The sequence below is a fragment of the Aythya marila genome, assembly GCF_965140915.1.
Source record: "Aythya marila genome assembly, chromosome: 27".
Lineage (NCBI taxonomy): Eukaryota > Metazoa > Chordata > Aves > Anseriformes > Anatidae > Aythya > Aythya marila.
The window spans coordinates 3,090,155-3,112,023 of NC_139068.1; the positions used below are offsets into that span (position 1 = coordinate 3,090,155).

At 68.3% G+C, this 21,869-nt stretch overlaps 3 protein-coding genes across 6 annotated transcripts; all 3 read left to right on the forward strand.

Annotated features, from left to right (window-relative positions):
* Window positions 1-1,917: 1,917 nt before the first annotated feature.
* On the forward strand, window positions 1,918-8,857 carry ANKRD24 (ankyrin repeat domain 24). The gene is made up of 18 exons (XM_082779908.1): window positions 1,918-2,013; window positions 2,835-2,965; window positions 3,055-3,143; window positions 3,461-3,525; window positions 3,763-3,820; window positions 3,900-3,970; window positions 4,205-4,311; window positions 4,405-4,592; window positions 5,043-5,068; window positions 5,231-5,323; window positions 5,776-5,880; window positions 5,971-6,015; window positions 6,109-6,207; window positions 6,281-6,353; window positions 6,459-7,828; window positions 8,210-8,347; window positions 8,433-8,498; window positions 8,585-8,857. Exons 1-18 carry the CDS (start codon window positions 1,945-1,947, stop codon window positions 8,660-8,662), a joined length of 2,871 nt encoding a protein of 956 aa, XP_082636034.1. The 5' UTR covers window positions 1,918-1,944; the 3' UTR covers window positions 8,663-8,857.
* Window positions 8,858-9,163: 306 nt separating this feature from the next.
* On the forward strand, window positions 9,164-11,859 carry EBI3 (Epstein-Barr virus induced 3). 2 transcript variants are annotated; one of them, XM_082779751.1, is made up of 7 exons: window positions 9,164-9,214; window positions 9,730-9,832; window positions 10,236-10,460; window positions 10,568-10,685; window positions 10,808-10,980; window positions 11,281-11,444; window positions 11,549-11,859. In XM_082779751.1, exons 2-7 carry the CDS (start codon window positions 9,754-9,756, stop codon window positions 11,699-11,701), a joined length of 912 nt encoding a protein of 303 aa, XP_082635877.1. In that variant the 5' UTR covers window positions 9,164-9,214; window positions 9,730-9,753; the 3' UTR covers window positions 11,702-11,859. The 2 variants fall into 2 exon arrangements, with proteins under 2 accessions (XP_082635877.1, XP_082635876.1); XM_082779750.1 differs by lacking the exon at window positions 9,164-9,214 and adding an exon at window positions 9,528-9,574.
* A 755-nt stretch (window positions 11,860-12,614) lies between these two features.
* Window positions 12,615-21,138, forward strand: YJU2 (YJU2 splicing factor homolog). Of its 3 annotated transcripts, XM_082779810.1 has the most exons (12): window positions 12,615-12,630; window positions 13,221-13,449; window positions 13,613-13,757; window positions 14,021-14,235; window positions 14,505-14,623; window positions 16,270-16,370; window positions 16,656-16,800; window positions 17,070-17,204; window positions 17,558-17,739; window positions 18,147-18,267; window positions 19,656-19,809; window positions 20,621-21,137. In XM_082779810.1, the coding sequence occupies exons 6-12, from the start codon at window positions 16,351-16,353 to the stop codon at window positions 20,707-20,709; spliced, it is 846 nt and encodes a 281-aa protein (XP_082635936.1). In that variant the 5' UTR covers window positions 12,615-12,630; window positions 13,221-13,449; window positions 13,613-13,757; window positions 14,021-14,235; window positions 14,505-14,623; window positions 16,270-16,350; the 3' UTR covers window positions 20,710-21,137. The 3 variants fall into 3 exon arrangements, 2 of the variants coding, with proteins under 2 accessions (XP_082635936.1, XP_082635935.1); XR_014319096.1 differs by lacking the exons at window positions 12,615-12,630; window positions 13,221-13,449; window positions 13,613-13,757; window positions 14,021-14,235; window positions 14,505-14,623 and adding an exon at window positions 15,253-15,320 and having other exon boundaries at window positions 18,106-18,267; window positions 20,621-21,138; XM_082779809.1 differs by lacking the exons at window positions 12,615-12,630; window positions 13,221-13,449; window positions 13,613-13,757; window positions 14,021-14,235; window positions 14,505-14,623 and adding an exon at window positions 15,253-15,320.
* The last annotated feature ends 731 nt before the right edge of the window (window positions 21,139-21,869 follow it).

The following is a 21,869-nucleotide window of genomic DNA, read 5'->3' on the forward strand; positions in this document are numbered from 1 at the left end:
GCCATGAAGGGGGTGTCACACAACAGGGGGTCACACGAGGGGGTGCCATGCAAAGGGGTGCCGGACAAGGGCAGGGGGTGTCACACAAGGGGGTGCCATGAAAGGGGGGGTCACGCTAGGGCAGGGGTTGCCAGCCAAAGGGGTGCCATGAAGGGGGTGTCACACAAGGGGGTGTCACACAAGGGGGTGTCACACAAGGGGGTGCCACACACAAAGGGGTGCCAGACAAGGCCAGGGGGTGCCAGCCCTGCTGGGCCCAGCCCTGCCCCCCCCGCCTGCACCCACAGCCCCCCGAGAGACCCAGAGGGGACAGATCCCAGTGGTCCCAGCCCCTCTGCCCCACAGCCGGGGCCGGCCCATCCCTGCCACAATCCCTTCTGCAGCCCCCCCGTGCCCGTGCCTGGGGATTTAGGGGATGGCCATGCCCCCCAAACCAGCCTGGGGCTGGGCACTGCTGGGCCCCCCCGTGCCGGCTGTAACCGCAGCCGTAACCCAATGCCGCCCCGTGGCCCCCCCGTGCTGCTGTGGGGAGGCAGGGGACGGGCAGGAGACACCGAGAGCTGGGGCTTTGGGGCCAGAACACACTGGGGAAAGGCCCCCAAAAGCTGCCACTGCCCCCCCGTCACGGGCACGGCCCCAGGGCTTGCCCCCAAGGGGCAGCCGAAGCCCCCGGACGCTGCCACGGGGCTGAGGTTGGAGCCGCCATGAAGAGCCTGAAGGCCAAGTTCAAGAAGGCAGACGTGAGTGCTGGCCCCGAGGGAAGAGGGGACGTGGGGACCTGCCCCGGGACATCCACAGGGACGTGGGGACCTGCCCTGGGATGTCCCAAATTTCATGGGGACACGGGCACACAGGGACCTGCCGCGGGATGTCCCAAATTTCATGGGGACACGGGCACACAGGGACCTGCCCCGGGATGTCCCAGATTTCACAGGGAAATGGGGACTTGCCCCGGGATGTCCGAGGGGAAGGAAATAGGGACCTGCCCCGGGGTATTCCGAGTCTCCAGGGGGCAGGGGAACACGGAGCCCAGCCCCGAGACATGGGGACAGCAGCCCCACCAGGTCACCAGTGCCACCGTGGCTTGTGCAGCCGCTGTCCCGCTGCACCCATGGGTGCCCCCAGCACCCACGGAGCAGCGGAGGGGACGGCAGCACCGGGGAGAAGGAAACTGGTCCCGTCCCCGTTCCTGTCCCCATTGATGTGGGGTGGCCGCCAGCTTTAAGGCAGCCACGGGTGGATTGGGTTCCCCCCCCCCCGGAGGCAGCGAGCCGATGCTCCTGAATTATTCAGCACCCGGCTGGCGCCATCCCCGTGCCGGGGGGACAGGGCTGTGCTCGGGGTGCTCCGTGCCTCAGTTTCCCCACACCGCCCTGGACACTGCGGTCCTGCCGTCCCCATGGTTTTTCTGGGACAGGTGCCTGGGAACCTTTTGTATTTTGGGGTTCCCTCCTTGTGGGGGGTCCCCTAAGGTGCAGACAGGGGGGTTCTGCCCTCCCCTCTTGGCCCCAGAGCTGGGAGGTAAAGGCTGTGCCCCCCCCAAGGGCAGGGAGAGGGTCCTACATCCTTGGGGAGCAGGATTAGGATTAGGAGGATGCTCACCCCTTTTTTTCAGGGTGCATCCTTGGCTCCCTTTGGGCACAGGGTGGGAGAACTGCCCTCCCCCAAACCCCCCCCGACCTTCCCAGTCCAACTGGGACCAGTCAAGGTGTGAGACCTCGGTACCAGCTCGCTGGCAGGGATGCGGGGATGCTGCGAGCGCTGCGGAGGGAGGGAAGGAGGGAAGGAAGGAGGGACGGAGGGACGGAGGGGAGGCGTTCCCTGGCTCCCACTGCGGCACGACCCGGCTCCCGCCCGGGTGGCGGTGCCGGACCGAGCTGGGCTCCGGGGGGCCCATCCCGAAGCCCCCGTGAAGCCGTCGCCCAGGCGGGGGGCGAGGGCTGCATGGCCGCCCGCCGCCTGCTGCTCAGCACCATGAAGCAGATCTGCCTCTGTGCCGCTGCCTCCTTTGCGGTACGTCCCTGCCCTCCGTCCCCGCTCCCCTTCGGGCCCGTGCTTTGGGGTAAGACACGTTTCCCCCCCTCCACACACACACACACCCCCCCCACAGCTGGACCCCAGCCGTCCCCAGCCCCGTCCCCGCGGCCCCGCTGTGCCCTCTCCGAGCCGCTTTGTCCTTGCACGACAAAGGGGAGGGCGCCACGCTCCCAGTTTGCCCAGTAACCCTGGGAGGCGGCTTTATTCCGCATCCCACAGGGTCCTCTGGCCGCACAGGGTGAGGGGGCTCGCGGTGGCACAGGGTCCCTCCAGGGGCAGGACACGAGCAGCTCCCGGGGGTGACATCGGGGGTGACATCCATCTCCCATTTCCTTCTTCCCCTGCTGCAGCCGAGCCCTGGGCTGTCGTCACAGGCTGCGGGGCGAGCCCGGGGCTTCCCACGCTGCTCCTGCCCCGCTGTGGGCTCTCCTCTGGGTCGGGGGGGACACACAGAGGAGCTCTGGGGCAACGAGCCCCCACCCAGCCCTGGTTCTGCTGAGGAGTGGGGGAGCAGGGGCAGCTGGAGGCATCCCGGGGGACCTGAGCTCACCGCCAGCCCCGCTCTCCCTGACTTGCCCCCTTCTCTGTCTGGGAGCACAGCGGGGCTGGGAACAGGCTTTGAGCCCAGCGGGGAGAGCCGGGCAAGGATGAGGCTCAGGCACCCATGGGTGCTGGCTGCGGTTGGTGTCAGGGTCACTGGGGTGGCAGGAGAACACCCTGGGGCGGGGGCGCTCAGGAAGCCTGGTGTCCTTCCCAAATCCTGGCCCAGCCAGAGCCCAACGGGGGCTTCGTTGCAGAGCCAGGACTGGACCAAGAACGACGAGAAGCTCCTGCAAGCCGTGGACTACAACGATGCCGGGAGGGTGACGTCTCTGCTCGTCCGCAAGGGCCTGGTCCCCACCAAGCTGGACTCGGAGGGCAAATCCGCGTAAGGCACCGGGGCACCAAGGGCTGGGGCCAGGGATTTGGGTCGGTTTGGGTTCGATTTGGGTCTGACAGCCCCGTGGCCTGCCGCAGGTTCCACCTGGCTGCCATGCGGGGGAACGTGGACTGCCTGGAAGCCATGCTGGCCCACGGCGTGGATGCCATGACCAAGGACAGCTCGGGTGAGGGCGCAGCCACCACACACCCCCAGCTAACGCCAGGGCCCCCTCAGGGCCCTCTGCCCCTTCTGCACGGTGCTGGGGCTGAGGGGACAGAGGGGATGGAGGGGACGGAGGGGACGGCCACGCGGGGTGCAAACTGCCCCAGCTCTCTCTGGGGACTCCAGCGGTGCCTGCGGGTGCTGTCGGGGACATTTTGTTCCTTTTCAGCCCCAGCCCCATGGGGTCTTCCTGCATGCCCATCTGTCCCCCCCCCTCTGCCCCCACCCCGTGTCTGTCTCCTGACCCGTCCCCCTGTCCCCTTGTCCCTCTGTCCCCAGGTTACACCGCCCTGCACCTGGCATCCAAGCACGGCCACCCACAGTGCGTCAGCAAGCTGCTGCAGGTACCAGGGGCAGGGAGGCAGGGAGGTGCCACGCTCAGCAGCCCCAGCGAGGTGCCCTCTCCACCCCCAAACCCTCCGGGGTGGTTTTGGGCAGCCTGGAGGTTCCCAGCTCTGCCTGGCACCGTGCGGTTCGGGGCAATCCTGCTCAGCCCTCCCACCTCGCCAAGGAGCCGCGGTCCCGTGGGCAGCCCGTTTGTCTGTCCCGGCCCCTGCCATGATCCCGGCTCTCTCCCTCAGGCCTCCTGCCCCGTGGACGTGGCTGACAGCAGCGGCCGGACGGCGCTGCACCACGCAGGTGAGCAGGGAGGGTGCCGGCCCCGTGCTGCTCGCGGCCCCGCATGGGGCAGCGCTCAGCCTCCATCCTTCTCCCCCAGCGGTCAGCGGCTGCATCTCCTGCTCAGAGATCCTCTGCGACTTCAAGGCTCCTTTGAACGTCAAGGACAAGGTGAGACCGCCTTGTTCCTCCCTCCCCGTGATGCTTTTCAGAGCAGCAAAACTCCAGGCTGGGGTTGCCCACCCCGGGGTTGCAGCACCCGGGGTCCCCAGGGGAGAACCGCGTGCCGCGCACGCACACGGGGGGCAGAAATCAAGGAGATAAGAGCAGGGGGATGCCCCACGCTGGGGGGGGGATGCAGGCATCGTCCCCGCAGCCCCCCTCACCCAAGCATGCCCTGCCCAGGAGGGCTCCACGCCGCTGCTGCTCGCCGCCAAGATGAGCCACTCGGAGCTGTGCCGCTACCTGCTGCACCGCGGGGCGGCCGCCAACAGCCGCGACCTGCAGGGCAAGTGAGTCTGTGCCGGGGTGGGGTGGGGGGGCAAAAATGGGGGGGGGGGAAAAAAGAGGAGCTGGGCCCCTCACCTCTCCTCCCACCCGCTCAGGACGGCCCTGATGCTGGCCTGCGAGAACGGCAGCGTGGAGACGGTGGAGGTGCTGCTCAACGCCGGGGCGCGGGTGGCGGCGGTGGACTCCGCGGGGCACGACGCCGCGCACTACGGGCTGGCCACGGGCAACGCTCTCATCCAGCACTTCCTGCAAGAGGCTGCTCAGCGCCGGTCCTGGGCCAGCGGTAAGGCCCTGGCGGTGCTCCACGTGCGCAGAGGGTGGGCCCACGGAGGTGTTTTCCCCCCCCTCTCCCCTCGGGTGGGGGGGCACGTCCCCTTTTGGCCACGCGCCGGGGGTGGTTTTTGGAAGGCTGGGGGGTGGTGCTGAGCCTCCGTTGTCTGCCTCGGTGTCTGCACATGCTTGTGCATGCGTGTTCACACGTGTGCGAGGGCGTGGAGGTGCACGTGTGTGTACAGCGAGTGTGCTTCTCCCGGCGCCTCCATGTGCATACCTGTGGGCACGAGTCCCCTGTGCACACGTGTGCACTCCCTGCACGTCCCTGTACCTGTGCACGTGTGTGCAACATCTGCCTGCGTGTGCCCTGTGCATGCACGCGTGTTCTCGCATGTACCCGTGGCTACGCACTCCCCAAACCTCCCTCATTTCCCTTTCCTCTCGCTCTGCCCCGCGGAAGAGGAGACCACCGAGCAGACGTCGCGGGTAAGGACCCGCCGGGCTGCCCCCCTCCAGCAGGGCTGGCCCCAGCCCTCAGCTCCTGGCGGGGGTCCCCAGGGGGCCCGGGGCTCTCCGACACGGCAGTGGGTCAGAAAGGAGGGAGGCCACCGTGGGTGTGACATCCCCTCCGCCACGGTGTCTCCGCAGACGTCTTCGCCAAACCAGTCGGTGGGCAGAGAGAAGAGCAGCACCCCGAGGAAGAGGAAGGCCCCCCTGCCTCCCCCAGGCACCCCCAGCCCGGTAAGAGACCGGGTCCCTCTGGGCAGGGCTTAGCTCCGTGCTCACAGCCAGCACGGCGGGCACCGGGCACCTCAACTGGGGCCCATGCAGGGGAACCCCTCTGGTTTTGCCCTCCCTGGGGGCTGTGTGGGGGCCACCAGCCCTCCGGGGGCCCAGAACACCCCTGAGCAGTGTTCTGGGGAGGCCGTGGTGGCTTCGAGGGAGTCCCCGTGCCCTGTCGGAGCTTTTCCTTCCCCCCCTGGTGACAAGGAGCACCCTGCACAGCCCGGAGGTGGCACCCGGGGAGCTGCCACCGCCTCCAGGTGGCCTCAGACCCAGGGGGGGTGAGGATGGGCAGGAGCGGGGCCACGTCGGGGACAAAACAGGGAGGAGATGGTGACAGGGAAAGGGCCGGTGACAGGGAAGGGGCTGGCACCGTCGTGCCCTGAGGCTCGGCTGCCGCTGGCCCGCAGGAAGACCGGGACGCCTACGAGGAGATCGTGAGGCTGCGGCAGGAGCGGGCGCAGTTCCTGCAGAAGATCCGGGGCTTGGAGCAGCAGGAGAAGCAGAGGCAGGAGGTAGCTGCGACCGCACCGCCGGGGAACGGAGGGGCAGGGGGGTGGGAGCAGCATTTAACCCCCCCACATCGTCTCTCCGTGTCCCGCTAGCAGGCAGAGCAGGACAAGGGCTCCCTTCGCTCCATGGAGAAGCAGGTGAGGGCAGCAAGGAGGTCGCGGGCGGCCTCACGCGAGGGGTCCTGGTGCCGTTAGGACTCTGGTGGGAGCGGAGGGAGTCCTGCCCCGCAGATCCAGGAGCTGCAGGAGCGGCTGGCGGCGCGGGACGGCGAGAAGGAGCGGCTGGGCAAGGAGGTGGAGGCTCTGCAGAGCCGCTTGTCCTCGCTGGAGGTGGGCACGGGCAGCGCCGGGGGGCCGGGGCAGGGTGGGCAGCGGTTGAAACCCCCCTGCTCCGCACCCCCAGAATGAGAAGGAGAACACGAGCTACGACATCGAGACGCTGCAGGACGAGGAGGGAGAGCTGCTCGAGTTCCCAGGTAGGACCCTGCTGGCCTCCCGAGACCCCCCCTCGGGGAGGTGACCCCGTGCGGGGAGGAGCGGGGAGGCGGTGGGCACGGCACCAGCACCTCCGTGGCGCGCAGGGGCAGAGCTGCTGCTCTCCAAGAAGACCCTGAGCCCCTCGGCCGAGGAGCTGCTGGCCACGCTGCAGGGCCAGGTGCAGTCCCTCACCGTGCAGAACAAGGAGCTGAGGGAGAAAATACAGGCAAGAACCCGGCCGCCTGCCCACCCTGCTCTCCTTCCCTTGGTCTCCCGGCTGCTGGCGGCCTCACCATCCCCTTGGCAGGTCCTGGAGAACTTCGAGCGGGATGAGAGCGAGCCGTCCGCCCCGGGGGACGTGGTGCCCGCCAGCCTCTACTACTCCCTCAAACGGGAGCTGGAGCGGCTGCGGGCGCAGGGCACGCAGGAGGCAGAGCAGGAGAAGCCGAGCCCGGCCTCGGAGGCTGGCAGCAAGGGCAGCACGGTGCAGGGGCTCAGCGAGGAGCCGCCCCAGTGCACGTGCAAGGCGGCGCCGGCGCCTCCCCAGCAGGACGGTGCCGAGCTGGCGGAGGCCCGGGCGGCCCTGCAGCAGGCGCGGGCAGCGCTGGAGGAGCGCGAGCAGCGGCTGCGGGAGCTGCAGGCCCGCCTGGAGGCCGATGCCAAAGCCGAGGAGGCCACGGCCTCGCTGGGGGCCTCCCTGGAGGAGGCATCGCGGGAGAAGGCGGCCCTGCTGGAGCGCTGCAGCCGGGCGGAGGCGGCGGCCGAGGCCCTGCGGCGCGAGCTGGAGGCCAAGACGCGGGACTGGAGGGCGGCCGGCGGCCCCGAGCCGGAGCCGGGCGCGCTGGAGCGACGGGTGGCGGAGCTGGTGCGGCAGCACGGGGAGGTGACGGCCCAGCTGGGGCAGCTGCGGGAGGCGCTGGGCCGCCGCGAGGCCGAGCTGACGGCCCTGCGCGAGCAGCTGGCCGCCCGGCCCGTGGGGCGCCGGGAGCACGAGGAGGTGCTGGCGAGGCTGCGGCGGGCGCAGGAGGAAGCCGAGGGCCGGGTGGCGCCGGAGGAGCACGCCCGGGCCACGGCGGCGCTGGAGGAGCAGGCGCGAGCCCTGCGGGAGCGGGCGGCACGGCTGGAGGCGGCGGCGGAGGCCAAGGGGCGCGAGGCGGCCAGGCTGGAGGCGGCGCTGGCGGCGGCGGTGCCGCGCGGGGAGCACGAGGCGGCGCGGGCCGAGCTGCAAGCCGAGGCGGCCGGGCTGGCCCAGCGGCTGGCCGAGCTGACGCGGCGGCACGAGAAGACGTGCGAGGAGGTTTTCCGGGTGCAGCGGCAGGCGCTGTTCATGAAGAGCGAGCGGCAGGCGGCCGAGGAGCGCCTGGAGGCCGCGCAGCAGCAGCTGGCGGAGGCGCGGGAGGAGGCGCGGCGCCTGCGGGACCTCCACAGCCACGCCGAGGACTCGGCCCGGCTGGTCAGGGACAGGGACAGGAAGGTACGGGATGGGGATGGGGATGGGGATGGGGATGGGGAGGGGGTTGTGGGGGTCTCCTGGGGGTGGGAGCAGTGCTCCAAGCTTGGCGGCTCGCCCGCGTGGCCCCGTTGATGCGCGCAGACACTCGCACGTGCAAACGCGCCGACGTGCGCCGCTGGGTGCACGCTCGCTGCCCTCCTGGCTCTTCCCCTTTTCCCCTCCCGAAGCCGAGACTGAAACCGGGGCCAGAAGCGGGAGGGAGGTGGGAAAGCCCCGGCTCTGCCCCTGCCCCAGCGGGGGACACACGGGGGTGGCGGCAGGCACGGCCACGGGGGGGGACCCCGGGGGTGGAGATGGGGCTGGGAGCCCCCTGCCTCCCCCTCACCCCCGCGCGCTGCCCAGATCACCGAGCTCTCCAAGGAGGTTTTCAGGCTGAAGGAGGCCCTCAACGCCCTCCCCGAGCCCCGAGGAGCACCGCAGCCCCCCCCCGACACCGTGGCGATGCAGTCCCGGATCCGCGCGCTGGAGGAGAAGCTGGCGGTGGGCGCAGGGCGCGGGGCGGGCGCTGCTGGGGGGGCTCCTCGTGGCCCCAGGCCCCCCGCTCACGCCCTCTCCTCTCCCGCAGGAGGCAGAGAAGCGGCACGGCAAGGTGGTCGCGCTGTACCGGAGCCACCTGCTCTACGCCGTGCAGGTGGGCAAAGGGGGACGGGGGACGGGGCTGCGGGGGGGGCTCGGGGACGCGGTGACAGGACCCCGAGGTCCCTTTCTCTGTCCCAGGGCCACATGGACGAGGACGTGCAGAGGCTCCTGTGCCAGATCCTGAAGATGCAGCGGCTGCAGGAGCAGGGCAGATGAGCCCCCGATGACAAACCCCGTGGGACAACCAGCGACACAGCCTGGGGGGGGGCCAGGCCCCTGCTCGCACCCCCCGTGGCCCTTTTCCTTCTCCGGCAGCACCCCGCTGCTGGCACACTCACCCCGACGCTCACCCGGCCCCGGGGGGCCCCGTGCTAGCCCCCACGCAGCCCCACGCACCCCAGCACAGTAGCAATAAAGTGTTTCCATCCACCTTAACATCACGGCTCGTCCCGGGGGGGGTGAGGACGGGCGCAGAGACGCGGGCGCTGCGCGATGTGGGGGACATCGGCGGAACCGGGGACGCCGGGGACTCGGTGCCGTGAGCACCCCAAAATGGGAACGGGTCACACCCAAAGGAAGGAGCGGGGTGGGAAAGGTCGAAATCCTCGTGGCCAGGGGTGGCAATAAATACTGCCCCGGGTCCTGGGGGCACGCAGGGATCCCTGCGGGACCCCCCGGGAGCAGCGTTTCCTGCGCGAGGAAGCGGGATGAGGCCGCCCGGGGCCGCGGTTTCCCCGCAGCGCTGACGGAGCCTCCGGCCCTGCGGCGGTGAGTAAAGGGTCCGGGGAGGTCCCTATGGGGCTGGGGGCACGGGGGGCAACGTGCCGTGCCGTGGGTGTGCGTGGTCGAGGTGTGGAGCCCGGTGCTGCTCCCCCCCCCCCCCCGGGGAAGGGTTTTGGGGTTTCTCTGCGGGACAGTCCCTGCCCAGGCGTCCCGGGAAGCTGCGGCCGTCCAAACCCAGCCCGAAACCTCGATTCCGGGTACGGGACCGCAGGGGTGGCTGCGGGGCCCCGTGGGAAACCCCGGTCGTACCGGGCGCTTTCGCTCCCGCCTCCGTTCCCTCCTCCTTCCTGGCAGCAGGATCCGGCCGCTGCGGCCAGAAAGCTGCCCCCGGCCCCCGGGCGTGCGGTGAGGCCGGAGGGGAAACTGAGGCACGGCCATATAGCGTGGTTCGGGCACCCCCCTGTGGGATGCTGCCCCTGGGGAGGGTGCCAAGGACGTCCCAGACCCCGTTTGTCCCCACTGTCGCCTGCCGGGGAGTCACCGTCCTGCTGCCCCCACAGGTCCCATCGCGGCGGCGCCCCAAAATGAAGTGGTTTTGGGTGGTGGCTTTTGTGGCACCCGCCTGCGCTGCGCCCTACACGGCCGGGGACACCGGGGACGGAGGTACGAGGGGATGGGGACAACGGGGACGGCGGCGTGGGGGTGTGGGGGACGGGGGGTGGAAGTATGGGGGGGGGATCCAGGGGGAGTGGGGGCAGCGGGACTGGGCAGACTGGGAGCGGTGGGGGGGGATATAGGGGCACCGAGCGGGGTGGAGGCGTGGAGGGGACCACGGGCAGATTTATGGGGCAGCCAGGGACAGGATGGGGACACGGGGGGGAGATTGGGGTGCCAAGGGGGGACTGAGGGGGGTTGGAGGGTGTTGGAGATGGAACTGGGGGACCACAGCCCCCCGACCGTCCCCTGCCCCAGCTGGGGACCACAGTGGGTGGCTTGGGATTTTTTTTGGGGGGTGGGTGGGGAGGTGACAAGGGGCTCAGCCCGTGCCCACCACCGTGTCCCCCAGGCCCCTGTGCCCCGCAGCACGGTGTCCTGGGCACGGAGGTGCTGCTGCGGTGCCCGGCTGCCGGGGGGAGACCCGCCGAGTGGCGCCGGGGGGGGGCAACCCTAGGGACGTATCCTGCCCCGGGGCTGGCCCTCCCCAACGCCAGCCTGGCCCATGAGGGACCCTACAGCTGCCACCACCCCGACACCGGGGAGACCTGGGCCAGGATCTGCCTGCGGCTGGGCTGTGAGTGACCCCCCCAACCCCACGGGGACCCCCACCCTAAAGACGGGGAGAGACCAGAGGCCGGCAGGGGGGTGACCAGCGGCTGCCCGCCCCCCTCCCTGCCCCAGATCCCCCCGCGCTGCCCGTTGTGGAGTGCTGGGCCGTCAGCTACCCGCAGGCTGTCAACTGCTCCTGGCTGCTTGCCCCCGAGCCGCTGCTGGACACCGACTTCGTGGCCACCTACAGGTGAGCCCCAAACCCCAGCTGAGCCCCCCCAAACCTGTGCTGGAGCCATGTCCGGGGGGCTACGGGGCAGGGCAGGAGCCCCTCGCCCAGCTGCCCCCTTCACACCTCTCCCCAATCCCCAGGCACGGCGTGTGGGGGGCCACGGGGAGCCACGAGTGCGCCCGCACGGGGCCGCGGAGCTGCTCCTTCGGGGACCTGCAGATGTTCTCCCTCACCCCCTACGTGCTCAACGTGACGGCCACCAACGCGCTGGGCACGGCCTCGAGCCTCCTGCCCTTCCTGCTGGAGAACATCAGTGAGTGCCGCCGGCGCCCACCCCAAAAAATCAGCCCCCCGCAGCCCCCCCCAGTGCTTGACCCCGCTGCCCGAGCAGCACCACAGGGGCTGAGCCAGCTCCACGGATTGCTTCAGCCTCATTTTTGGGGCTTTTCCTCTGAAATGGATGCAGAAACAGCCGTGCAACATGTCGCTGGGGCTCAGCAACTCTCTGGGCTGGTGGATGCGCTGTCCCCGACCCCATTGTCCCCACGCCGGTCCCCTGCCCCCCCCCCCCCAGCCCGCATCTCACCCGTTTGCTGTCTCCCCGCGTCCTCAGTAAAGCCGGACCCCCCCGAGGACCTGCGGGTCTCGCCCATCCCCGGGGAGCCCAAGAAATTGCTGCTGGAGTGGAGCCCGCCGGGGTCGTGGCCCTTCCCGGAGTACTTCCCACTCAAGTACCGCATCCGCTACGTGCGGGACGAGGACTCGGTCGCCAGAACGGTACCCCAAAAAAAACACAGCAAAGCCCTGAGATGGCTGCGTCCCCTGCTGCCCCCCACCCCACCCCATCCCTCCCCGGGCCCCTAACTCTGCTCTGCTTCCAGATCGGGCCCTACGAGCAGACGTCCTACACCCTGACGGGGCTGCGGCCCGGCGCCCTGCACCACGTGCAGGTGGCTGCCAAGGACTTCACGGACTACGGCGAGTTCAGCGCCTGGAGCCTGCCGGCCTCGGGGACGCCCTGGACGGAGCCGTGAGGGGCAGAGCGGGGTTGGGAAGCCCCCCCTGCTCCTCCTCGGGGCCCCCACGCGCCCCCTTTGCTCTATCCCCGTGCCCCCCAGCAGCCACCAGCGGCCACCGTGGTGGCTGTAAAGAGGCAATAAAACATCTTGAGGATCCGGGATCGGCCCCAGGATGTTCTTTGCTGGTCCTTGTGCTGGTCGCGGCGGGCAAAGGCTGCGGGGGGCTGGGCTGGGCTGGCACCGCACGGGGAAAGGGGGGCAGCTGCCGGGGCTGGGGGGCTCCAAGGAGATCCTACGGCAGGGAATGGTCCCTGGGGTGAATCTGGGTGGGTCCCCAGAGACTGGACTGGTCCCTATGGAGGGTCTGGATGTGTCTCCAGTGACCCCAGATCCCAGACTGGTCCCAGTGGAGGGCCCAGACCGGTCCCCAGCCCCCCTGTAGAGCCCAGACTGGTCCCTGTGGGGTGTCTGGATGGGTTCCCAGGGCCCCCACAGCCTGGACTGGTCCCAGTGGAGGGCCTGTACTGGTCCCCAGCCCCCCCAGAGCCTGGTCCCTATAGCCCAGACTGGTCCGTACAACCCTCCAGGACCTGTATGCGCCCCCCCAGGGCTCGGAGGGCCCCCGTGGCCCCTCTCCATGGCCTGAACCGGGCCCCAGGCCACCCACCCCGGCCCCAGCGCCCCCCCCTGCGGTGCCACCCCCCGGGCCCGGCCCGTTCCAGCCCCGGAACCTTCGCTCCGAGCCGCGGTTGCGGGGGGGGAGCTCTTGGTCGCTGCACACGGCCCTTGAGGCGGGGTGGGCGGGGCCCGCTGATAGGCGGCGGGGGCAGCCTATAAGAAGCGAGCGCTCGCCGCGGCAACCAATAAGCGGCGAGGAGGGAGGCGGGGCTTTCATCCCGGAAGTCGCAGGAGGGGATGGGGGGCCGAGAGAGGCGGCGCACCGGGTGCGGAGGGGGGGGAGCGGAGCCTGGGGGGGGCCGGAGGGGTCCTGAGGTGGGGCCGGGGGTCCCGGGGGTACCGGGGGGGGGTCCCGGGGGGGTTTGGGGGTCCTGGAGGGGGTCCCGGGGGGATTTAGGGGGTCCCAAGGGTTTGGGGGGGGTCTCAGGGGGATTTGGGGGTCCCAGGGGTGTCGGGGACGTCCCGGGGGGTTCCTGGGGAGGGTTCCGGGGGGGTCAGGGCGGTTTTGGGGGGATTTGGGGTCGCAGAGGGGTTCCTGGGAAGGGTTCCGTGGGGGCTTGGGGGGGTCTTGGGGGCTTTTGGGGGTACCAGGGGTCTCGGGAAGGTCTCGGGGGGGGGAGGTTGGGAGTCCTGGGGAGGGTCCCGGGGGGGGGTCCGGGGGGTCTCAGAGCTGTTTGGGGGTCTCGGGGAGGGTCCCAGCAGGGTCGGGGGGGGCTTTTGGGGGGCTGGGGGGCTCCTGGGGGGGCTCAGTCGGAGGCTGGGGGGTGCGGGGAGCACCAGGCCAGGGCGTTTGGGGTCAGCAGAGCGAATGGACGGACAGACAGACGGACATTGACATTGCTGTGGTTGGGTGCAGGTCGCTGCTCCGTCCCCATACGATGCTGCCCGGGGGGCTTCGTCCTAAACAGCCCCCGGCTCGAAGCCCCGCAGGACCCGCACACGGTGCCGCGCGCAGGGAGGAGGAAGCAGCCAGCAGCGAGAGCGGCGCCCGCGGGGGTCGTTTCTCCTCCCCTGGCCGCAGAGGATCCGCTGCCGGGCGGTGACGCAGCCCGGGAGGAAGGGGATGAGGGGAAGAGAGGCCCTGGGTGAGTTTGGGGCTGTTTGAAGGGTAGGCGCTAAATTTCCAAAGGAGAAAATAACCATTGCTCAGAATCGGGGTTGACACAGCCTGAAAATCGCTTGGACTTTTCTCGGTCTTTTTGTTCTCCGCTCATGATGCGTTCTGGACTTCTCTTTCTCTTTTTTTAGGCGCGGGACGTGCGCTGAGCGCATCTCGAAGGGGAAGAAGCTTCAGGCCCGTGAGGAGACCATTCAGAATGAGGTGTACTCGGGACTTCCCGTATTCCTCTTCTACGTCAAACGCACGCGGTGCCTGCCGGAGATCACTTTCAAGGTGAAGTGTGCTGCGGGCTTTCTGGGGAGGCCGCACGGTCTGGGGGCACCGGGTCTGCCCGTACCTCATGGGGAAAGGGCTGACAAATCCCGCAGAGGCTGAATCTGAGTGCGTGCTGTTGCTCTCTCCCCTCTTTGTGTCACTCTGCAGCGCCTCAGCCCTGTAGCAGGGTGCAGGGGCACGGCCTGTGGAGCACAGCGAGGGGCTGGGGCTGGTTGTCTGCCCTCGGGGGGGGGATGAAATTGGGAAATGTTTGCCCACAGCTCTGGAAGTGGCCACAAGTGAACAGTCCCCGGGATGTCGGGAGCGGAATTGCCCCATTACGGGGCCTTTGCTGCCTGGCTTTTCCCTGAGGTCCTGAGAACGCGGCCACGGAGCAGGGACACCCCCCGGCTTCCGAGCTGAGAAGCTCTTGGAGGAAGAGGAGAAGAGGATGCAGAAGGGGAGGGAAGAGGAAGAGCTGAACAGTCCCGTGAAGGTGCTGAAGCCTGGCCTGCTGGTGTCCTGCTCCCTGCCCCCATCTGTCCCTGTTTCACTGCCCTGCTCCCTGTCCGTATTGTCCCTTTCCCCTTCCCCTTCCCCATTCCTTCTTTCGCTGTCTCTCTCCTCCTCCCTCTCTTTCTCTCCCTGTCCTGCTGCCTCCCCTTTGATTTCCCGCTATTTCCCTGTCCACCCGGCTCTGCCCTTTTCCATCTCTGCTTGTGTCCTGCTCCCTTTTCCTTATTTTTTTTGCTTCCTGTGCCACAGGAGCTGCCCACTGCCTGCAGGATGGACACACGAAAGCTGCTCCGGGCCTGACCCGGGGTGCCCCAGAAGAAGGGGCCAAGCCCTGCAGCAGCCTCCCCTCCTGGGAGGGAGTTAAATGCGTGAGTTAATAAAGAGATTGCTTTCCTTCTGGCGCTCCTGGCTGCGCTCACAGTCCTTGTGCGGGGTCCAGGGCAGCAGGTACACAGCGGGCGCTGTCAGACAGCCCTTGTGCTGTCCCCACAGAGCCCTGAGAAGAGGTTGGCCATGTCCCTCTGGCTGCCACCCCTCAGCTCTTTCCAGACACTGCTCAGATCCCCTCTCAGCCTTCTCTTCCCAAGGCTGCCCAGCCCCAGCTCTCTCAGCCTCTCCTCCCAGGGGAGATGCTCCAGGCCCCGGCTCCTCTTTGTGGCCCCCGCTGGGCTCTCTCCAGGAGCTCCCTGGCCTTGTTGTGCCGCCCCCCGAGCTCCAGGTGAGGCCGGAGCAGGGCAGGCCCGAGGGTCCCGTCCCCTCCCCCCCCTTTACCCCAGCCCCCCTCGCCCTTCCCCACCGCGGGTCCATTTCCCCCCCCCGGAACCTTTGTGTCCGAGCCGCCGCGCCGGGCGGCCCCTTTAGGCGGTTGCACGCGAGGCTTCATCTCGCTGACGGGCAGCAGAAGCGGCCAATGGCAGAGGCGGAGCTCTGAGGCGGAGCCAATGAGCGGCGGGAGGGGGCGGGCGCTGTTTCCAGGAAGCGGCTGCGGGCGCGGCGGCGGCTGCCGGTGGGCGAGGGGGGGGCCGGGGGCGCAGCGCAACCATGTCGGAACGGAAAGTCTTGAACGTGAGCAGGGGGGGGGACAGGGGGGGTTGGGGAGGGGGTCCCCAGGGCCTCCCGGGTGTCCCCGGTCGCTCCTGGGGCTGGGGGGGGGGAATGGGGCTCTCAAGGGTGGGGGGCGCCCCGTGCTGGGTGGGGGGGGAGGGGCAGGGGAGGGGGTCTGAGGGGTCGGGGGGGGACTTAGGGGAGGCTTGGGGGGTTTAGGGGCCATGGGGGGGGGGATTTGGGGCTGGGGGGGGGCTTAGGGAATGAGCTGAGGGGCTTAGGGGGGGCTTAGGGGCTTAGGGGGGGCTTAGGGGGAGGTTAAGGGTCATAGGGAGGCTGGGGGGGGGCTCAGAGGGGTTTAGGGGCTCGGGGGGGGGCTCTAGGGGGGTTTAAGGACCGAGGAGTGGGCCATGGGGGGGGCTAGGGGCTAGGGGATGGCTTTAGGGGGGCTTAGGGGCCGGGGGGGACCTTGGGGGGGGGGTTAGGGGCTGAGTAGAGGCCTTGGGGGGGGGCTTAGGGGCTGAGGGGGGGCTTAGAGGAGGGCTTAGGGGCTGAGGAGGGGGCCTGGGGGCTGATGGGGGGCTTAAGAACCAAGGGCAGGGGGTTAAGGGTGGGGGGCTAGGGGCTGAGGGAGGGTCCTTGGGAGGGGGTGAGGGGGACTTGGGGGCTGAGGAGAGGCTTAGGGACCAAAGTGGGGGCTTGGGGGCTTCCTCGTGGGGTCACCAGCTGGCCCCTGGTGTGTGTGGGGAGTCCCAGGCAGGTGGGGCGGGGGTCCTGGCCCTGTATTTGGGGGGGGCTGCTTAGGGCAGGAGGTCCCCAAATCCTCCGAGGGTTGGGGTTGAGGAGAGCGAGGGCTCGGAATCAGACAGACAGACAGACGGACAGACAGACAGACATCTGCGCCGTGCCTGACCTGCTCGGAGCCCCGTGGGGTGCCCGGCACGCGACCATCTCACCTCTGTCCCCGCAGAAATACTACCCGCCCGACTTCGACCCCGCTAAGATCCCAAAGCTCAAGCTCCCGAAGGACCGGCAGTATGTGGTGCGCCTCATGGCTCCCTTCAACATGCGGTGAGAGGGGCCGGGCCTCGGGGACAACCGGGGGGCGAGGGAGGGGGGGAAAATGGCATGGGGAATCCTGCCCCACGCTGCGGGGAGCTGCTGCCGGCAGAGCGGGATAAAAGGGGGGAGGGAGGGAAAGGGGAGAGATGCCGGGGGGGATTCGGGGCTTGTTCTGAGTTTCCAGAGGAGAAAACTTGCTCAGAATGCGGGCTGGCAGGCATTTGGGCTGTTCTTGGTCTTTTTTTTCTCCTCTCCTAATGATGGTTGTGGGCTTCTCTCTCTTTTTTTTTGCAGGTGCAAGACGTGCGGTGAGTACATCTACAAGGGGAAGAAGTTCAACGCCCGCAAGGAGACCGTCCAGAACGAGGTGTACCTGGGGCTGCCCATCTTCCGCTTCTACATCAAGTGCACGCGCTGCCTGGCAGAGATCACTTTCAAGGTGAAGTGTGCGGGGGGCTCGAGCGAGCGCTGGGAGCACGGGGTCTGCCCGTATCCTGTGGGGAAAGGGCTGACAAATCCCACAGAGGCCAAATCTGAGCGCGTGCTGTTGCTCTCTCCCCTCTGTGTCAGTCTGGAGCACAACGAGGGGCTGGGGCTGGTTGTCTGCCCTCGGGGGGGGATGAAATGGGGAAATGTTTGCCCACAGCTCTGGAAGCAGCCGTGGAATTGCCCCCATCTGATGATTTTGCTGCCTTGCCTCTTCCTTAGACAGACCCCGAGAACACCGACTACACCATGGAGCACGGCGCCACGCGCAACTTCCAGGCGGAGAAGCTCCTGGAGGAAGAGGAGAAGAGGATGCAGAAGGAGAGGGAAGAGGAAGAGCTGAACAATCCCATGAAGGTGCCGGGCCGGGCCCTCCCCTGCAGAGGGCACTCACTCCTCTCTCGTCCTGCCTGCCTCTGTCCTGCCGAGCAGGGGGTGACTTTTGGCAGCCGTTGCCTTGCTTCCTCAGGCTCCTGAGGTGCTGCTGCCCCCTGGAGCAGCCCTTGGGGCTGGCTGGAGCCACCTCTGCCCTCAGGAGCTTTTCTCCTGTGCTCAAACTCGTGAGGGGCTGTGACCTGCTCTGTTTTTTCCTACTGTGCCCGAGGCTCAGAAATGAGGATGAGCTTCTTGGTGCTGGGAGCGGGCGGGGGGGCTGTGCTTGCCCCTCCTGGCACCTCGGCTGAGCCCGGCTCCCTCCCGGCCCCCCCCAGGTCCTGGAGAACCGAACCAAGGACTCCAAGCTGGAGATGGAGGTCCTGGAGAACCTGCAGGAGCTGAAGGAGCTCAACCAGCGCCAGGCCAACGTGGACTTCGAGGCCATGCTGCGGCAGTACAAGGAGTACGAGGAGGAGCAGAAGCGCAGGGAGCAAGAGGAGGATGAGCAGGAGATGAAGTGAGTGGGGCTGGAGGCGCTCCCCCGGGGGGGCAGCGACACCCCCGTGGCCCTGAAACGAGGGGGTTGTAGGAGCTGGGGGCAGGGGGGGCACATTCCAGAGCGGGCTGTGAGGGGATGGGAGCTGATTTGGCCTGGGAAGGTGCTTGGGGAGGGGGAGAGCTGCACGTGCTGGGGGTGGGGGGGATTTGGCATCGTTGGTGGATCTTGTGGGGGTTCTGGGCTGCTCCCAGGACCTCACCCCCCTCTGAGAACAGTCCTCGTGTGAGGGGAGAGGCTGTGCCTGGCTCAGGCTGCGTGGCGTGGTGCTTCCAAGCCTTGGGCACCGCTCCGAGGTGACTTCTTAAAAAAAAAAACAATCAATAGAACACGTGAGGAGGCAGCTCCTGAGCTCTCTCTGCTCTCAGAGCCATGCTGGAGGAGGTGCAGAACCGGCGCCTGCTGGTGGACTCGGACTCCGACGAAGAAGCTGCAAAGGCATCCACGAAGCCCAGGGCAAAAACGAAACCCACGGACATCCTGCAGGAGGTGAGCGGGGAGGCAGAGCCTCCTCCCCCTGCCCAGAGCTGCCGGCCCTGCTGTCTGCTACGTGTGAGCAGCTCAAAGCGAGCCGTGCTGGGCGGAGGCAGGGCTCAGCTGGGGATTTCAGGCCGCCTGCTGACAAAGGGGATGCTCCCAGCTGGCAGCGAGCTGCCCCCGTCCTCGCTCGGGATGTGGCTTCCCTTCCCTCTCAGCCCTAAAAATTCAGGCTCCCCCATGCCTCGAGCCCACCTCAGCCACGATTCCAGGACCCCGAGGGCTGGCAGGAGTGAAACAACCACTGGGGTCAGCCCCTGCTTTGCCTCTGTGCTCTCTGTGTCAGAGATGTGCAGGACAAAAGGGCTTTTTCAGCGCTCGGCTTGCAGGGGAGGGATTATCCCCGCAGCCGGGCCCCCTGTGCTGCTCTGATGTCGATCCGTGCCCGCGGGGACCTCCTCCTGTTGGGGAGAATCAAAGCTCGGAGCCTGCCGGGGTTAATCCCAGCCGTGTGCCCTGGCCCGGCACTAATCCGCGGGCCCTGGGGATTGGATTCAGCGCCCGGACCACCTGCAGGCAGCAGCGCCCGGCTGGCGGAGCTCACGCAGCCCCGCGGCACGCATCTGGCTGCTCCTCATCATGCTGGGATGTGCACGGCTGGGTTAACAGCCACGGGCAGCGGGGGGCTCGTCTCTGAGGCCGTTCTGCAGCTGTCCAGGGCTGTATCAGCTGTCCTTGTGTGTCCTTGTGTGTCCTTGTGTGTCCTGCTGCTGCCAGCCACTGCGGGGAGGGTCACGGAGCTGCAGGGGTTGGAAGGGGTCTCCAGAGCTCCCCGGGTCCACCCCCCCTGCCAAAGCAGTTCCCCAGAGCAGGCTGCCCAGGGAGGCGTCCAGACGGGCCTTGAAGATCTGCAGAGAAGGAGCCCCCCCAGCCTCCCTGGGCAGCCTGTCCCAGCGCTCCGGCACCCTCCCCGGGAAGAAGTTCTTTGGCGTGTTGGTGCGGAACTGCCTGGGCTCCATTTGGTGGCCACTGCCCCTTGTCCTGTCCCCACAGAGCCCTGAGAAGAGGTTGGCCATGTCCCTCTGTCTGCCACCCCTCAGCTCTTTCCAGACACTGCTCAGATCCCCTCTCAGCCTTCTCTTCCCAAGGCTGCCCAGCCCCAGCTCTCTCAGCCTCTCCTCCCAGGGGAGATGCTCCAGGCCCCGGCTCCTCTTTGTGGCCTCCGCTGGGCTCTCTCCAGGAGCTCCCTGCCCTTTTTGCACCCTTTTTGCATCCAACACCCCCCTCGGCTGCTCCGAGCACCTCTCCTTGCGCCCCTCACTCCACGCTGCAGCTTTTATCATCCCTCCTTCCCCCTCTGCCTCCTGCCCCCCTCCCTGACGCCCTCCTCCCCTCTGCAGGACCCCCAGCCCCAGATCAAGAAGCAGAAGACGGAGAGCTGGGAGCGCAGCGTGGGGAAGCTGAGCAGCAGGACACAGCTGGCCGGGCTGGTGGCGGTGAGGAAGCAGAAGCCCCCCAGCACCCCAACAAACAGCACCGAGAGCCACGGCGCCGGTAATTGCACCGGGGGGGGGGTCAGGCTGGTTCCTGGGGGGGTTGTGGTTATTAATGAGCTCCGCTGCTAAACCCAGCTCTGGTTTTGGAGCCTGAGAGCTCCCAAGTCAAGGCTTTGCGGTGAGATGGATGGGGCTGGGTTTGGGGTAAGGCCTTGGGGGGTGGCCCTGCCTGCGGGGGGGGGGTTTGGTACCCGATGTGCTCGGGGAGGGGGGGGAGATCCCTTCCTGGCAGCGAGCAGGGACCTTGGAGGCGGACGGGCAGGGCCAGCAGCTCCCGAGCTCGGACAGGGCGCTGGGAAGCAGCACAGCAGCGAGGTAGGGAGGGCAGCAGCGGGAAGGTCGCTCGGGTTTGGGGCCTGATGACAAATCCTGCCCCAGCTGCGGGATTTGGAGCCCTCGAACAAGCGGGGAGAGCAGTCGGGGTCCTGCTCCCTGCCCCAGGAGCTGGAGATTTTGGGGAGGAGTGGGCGAGGCGATCGGCTCCGGGCTGCTTGTTCCTCAGCGTTGTGCTTAGCCAGCCCCTGCGCCCTCAGGGGGTGTCTGGGGGCTGCGTTTGCCCCTTTTTCATTCATTTTCTCCATTTTTCATTCACTTTTCATTCATTTTCTCCAGCCTGGGGCTGCCGGCTTCCCAGGACCCAGCTCCGAGCTGCCGCGGGCTCTGTCCCCGTGCCGCTGCCTCGCGCTGGCTCCTGTCCTCCCTCCCCGTGCCCAAAATCCCCCCCCGGGGGGCACCCGCACCCCCCAGCACCGCTTCTGAGGGGGGCTCTGCGCCCCTCTGATCCTTGCTGCTCTCTTTTTGCCTTCCAGGTTCAATTCTCCCAACCACGGGCACCTCCTCGTCCTCCCTGGGCTTGCTGGGGGCGTATTCGGACAGCGAGGACGGCGCCAGCGACTGAGGAGCTGCCCCCCCCCAGCACCGCCTGCAGAGCTGCACCACGATGGGGGGGGTCCTGGGGGGGTCCTGGGGGGCTTGCAGCCCACCTGGGGTCCCCAAACCGGTGTGGGGCGCAGCCAGCCCCCAGCAGGGACCCTCTGCCCCCCCCCCGGGGCCACGCCGTGCCCCCCCCCCCGGCACCTGCAGCGTGTTCTGAGCACCGGGAGCGGGGAATTTCCCATCCTGCTGCCCCCCCCATGTGCTCACCCCCCCCCCCCCCGGGGCCTCCCCCCTGCCCCACAGCCCCCCAGGGGGGGAGGCAGGAGCTCAGCACCCTCCTTTGTGCCCCCCCCAAAAAAAAACCCTCCCCCTTCTCAGGCACGGAGTTTCTCCTGCCCCCTCTCACGGCGGGGGGGGGTCAGATCCTGCTGTGGGGGGGTGGCTGTGGGAGGGGGGCAATAAATGGGATGTGTCAGAGCCGCTTCTTCCTTCGTCTTCTTGGGGGGGGGGGGGCAGCTTTATCCACAAGGCACGCGTGTAAAAAAAAAAGGGGGGGGGGGGGACCCTGAGCCACGTCTGCCCCCCCCCCCCCACCTGGGCTGGGGCTGCTCTGCCCCTCGTGCTAAGCCCCCGGTGTTAATTTCCTCCTTGTCAAGGCCCCCCCCCCTCTAATTGATGAGCTGCTCTTCGCTAATTAACCGCCTCTCAGAGCCTGGCAAATGGGCTCTGGTGGAGGGGGGGGGGGGGGGCTTTGTGGGGTGCTTTTGGGATCTGGGGCTTTGTGGGGTGGTTCTGGGAGCGGGGGGGGGGAAAGGGGCAGCCCCCCCCCAGGCTGTGGTGCTGGGGCTAATTAGCATTCCGTGCGCACGCACTAATTAGCCCTCCTCAAATATTAATGCAGGATTTGGGGCTGCAGCCCCGGGCTCTGCTTGATGGGGGCTGGTGGGGGGGGGGGGGCTCTGTGGGACCACCAAAGCCCCCCCCCGGTCCCCCCCCACCTCCCAGCTCCTGTGTGTGCCCCCCCCCTGCTTCCAGGAAGGGAAACCTTTGTTCTGGGAAGGGCTGGGGGGGGGCAACCATAGAGTCCTCGAGCCCCCCCCCCAAAAAAAAACAGGGCCAGAGGGGGGGGGGCACAGCCTCCTGCCCCCACTGATGGAGCCGGGGGGCTGCGGGTGGCCTTGT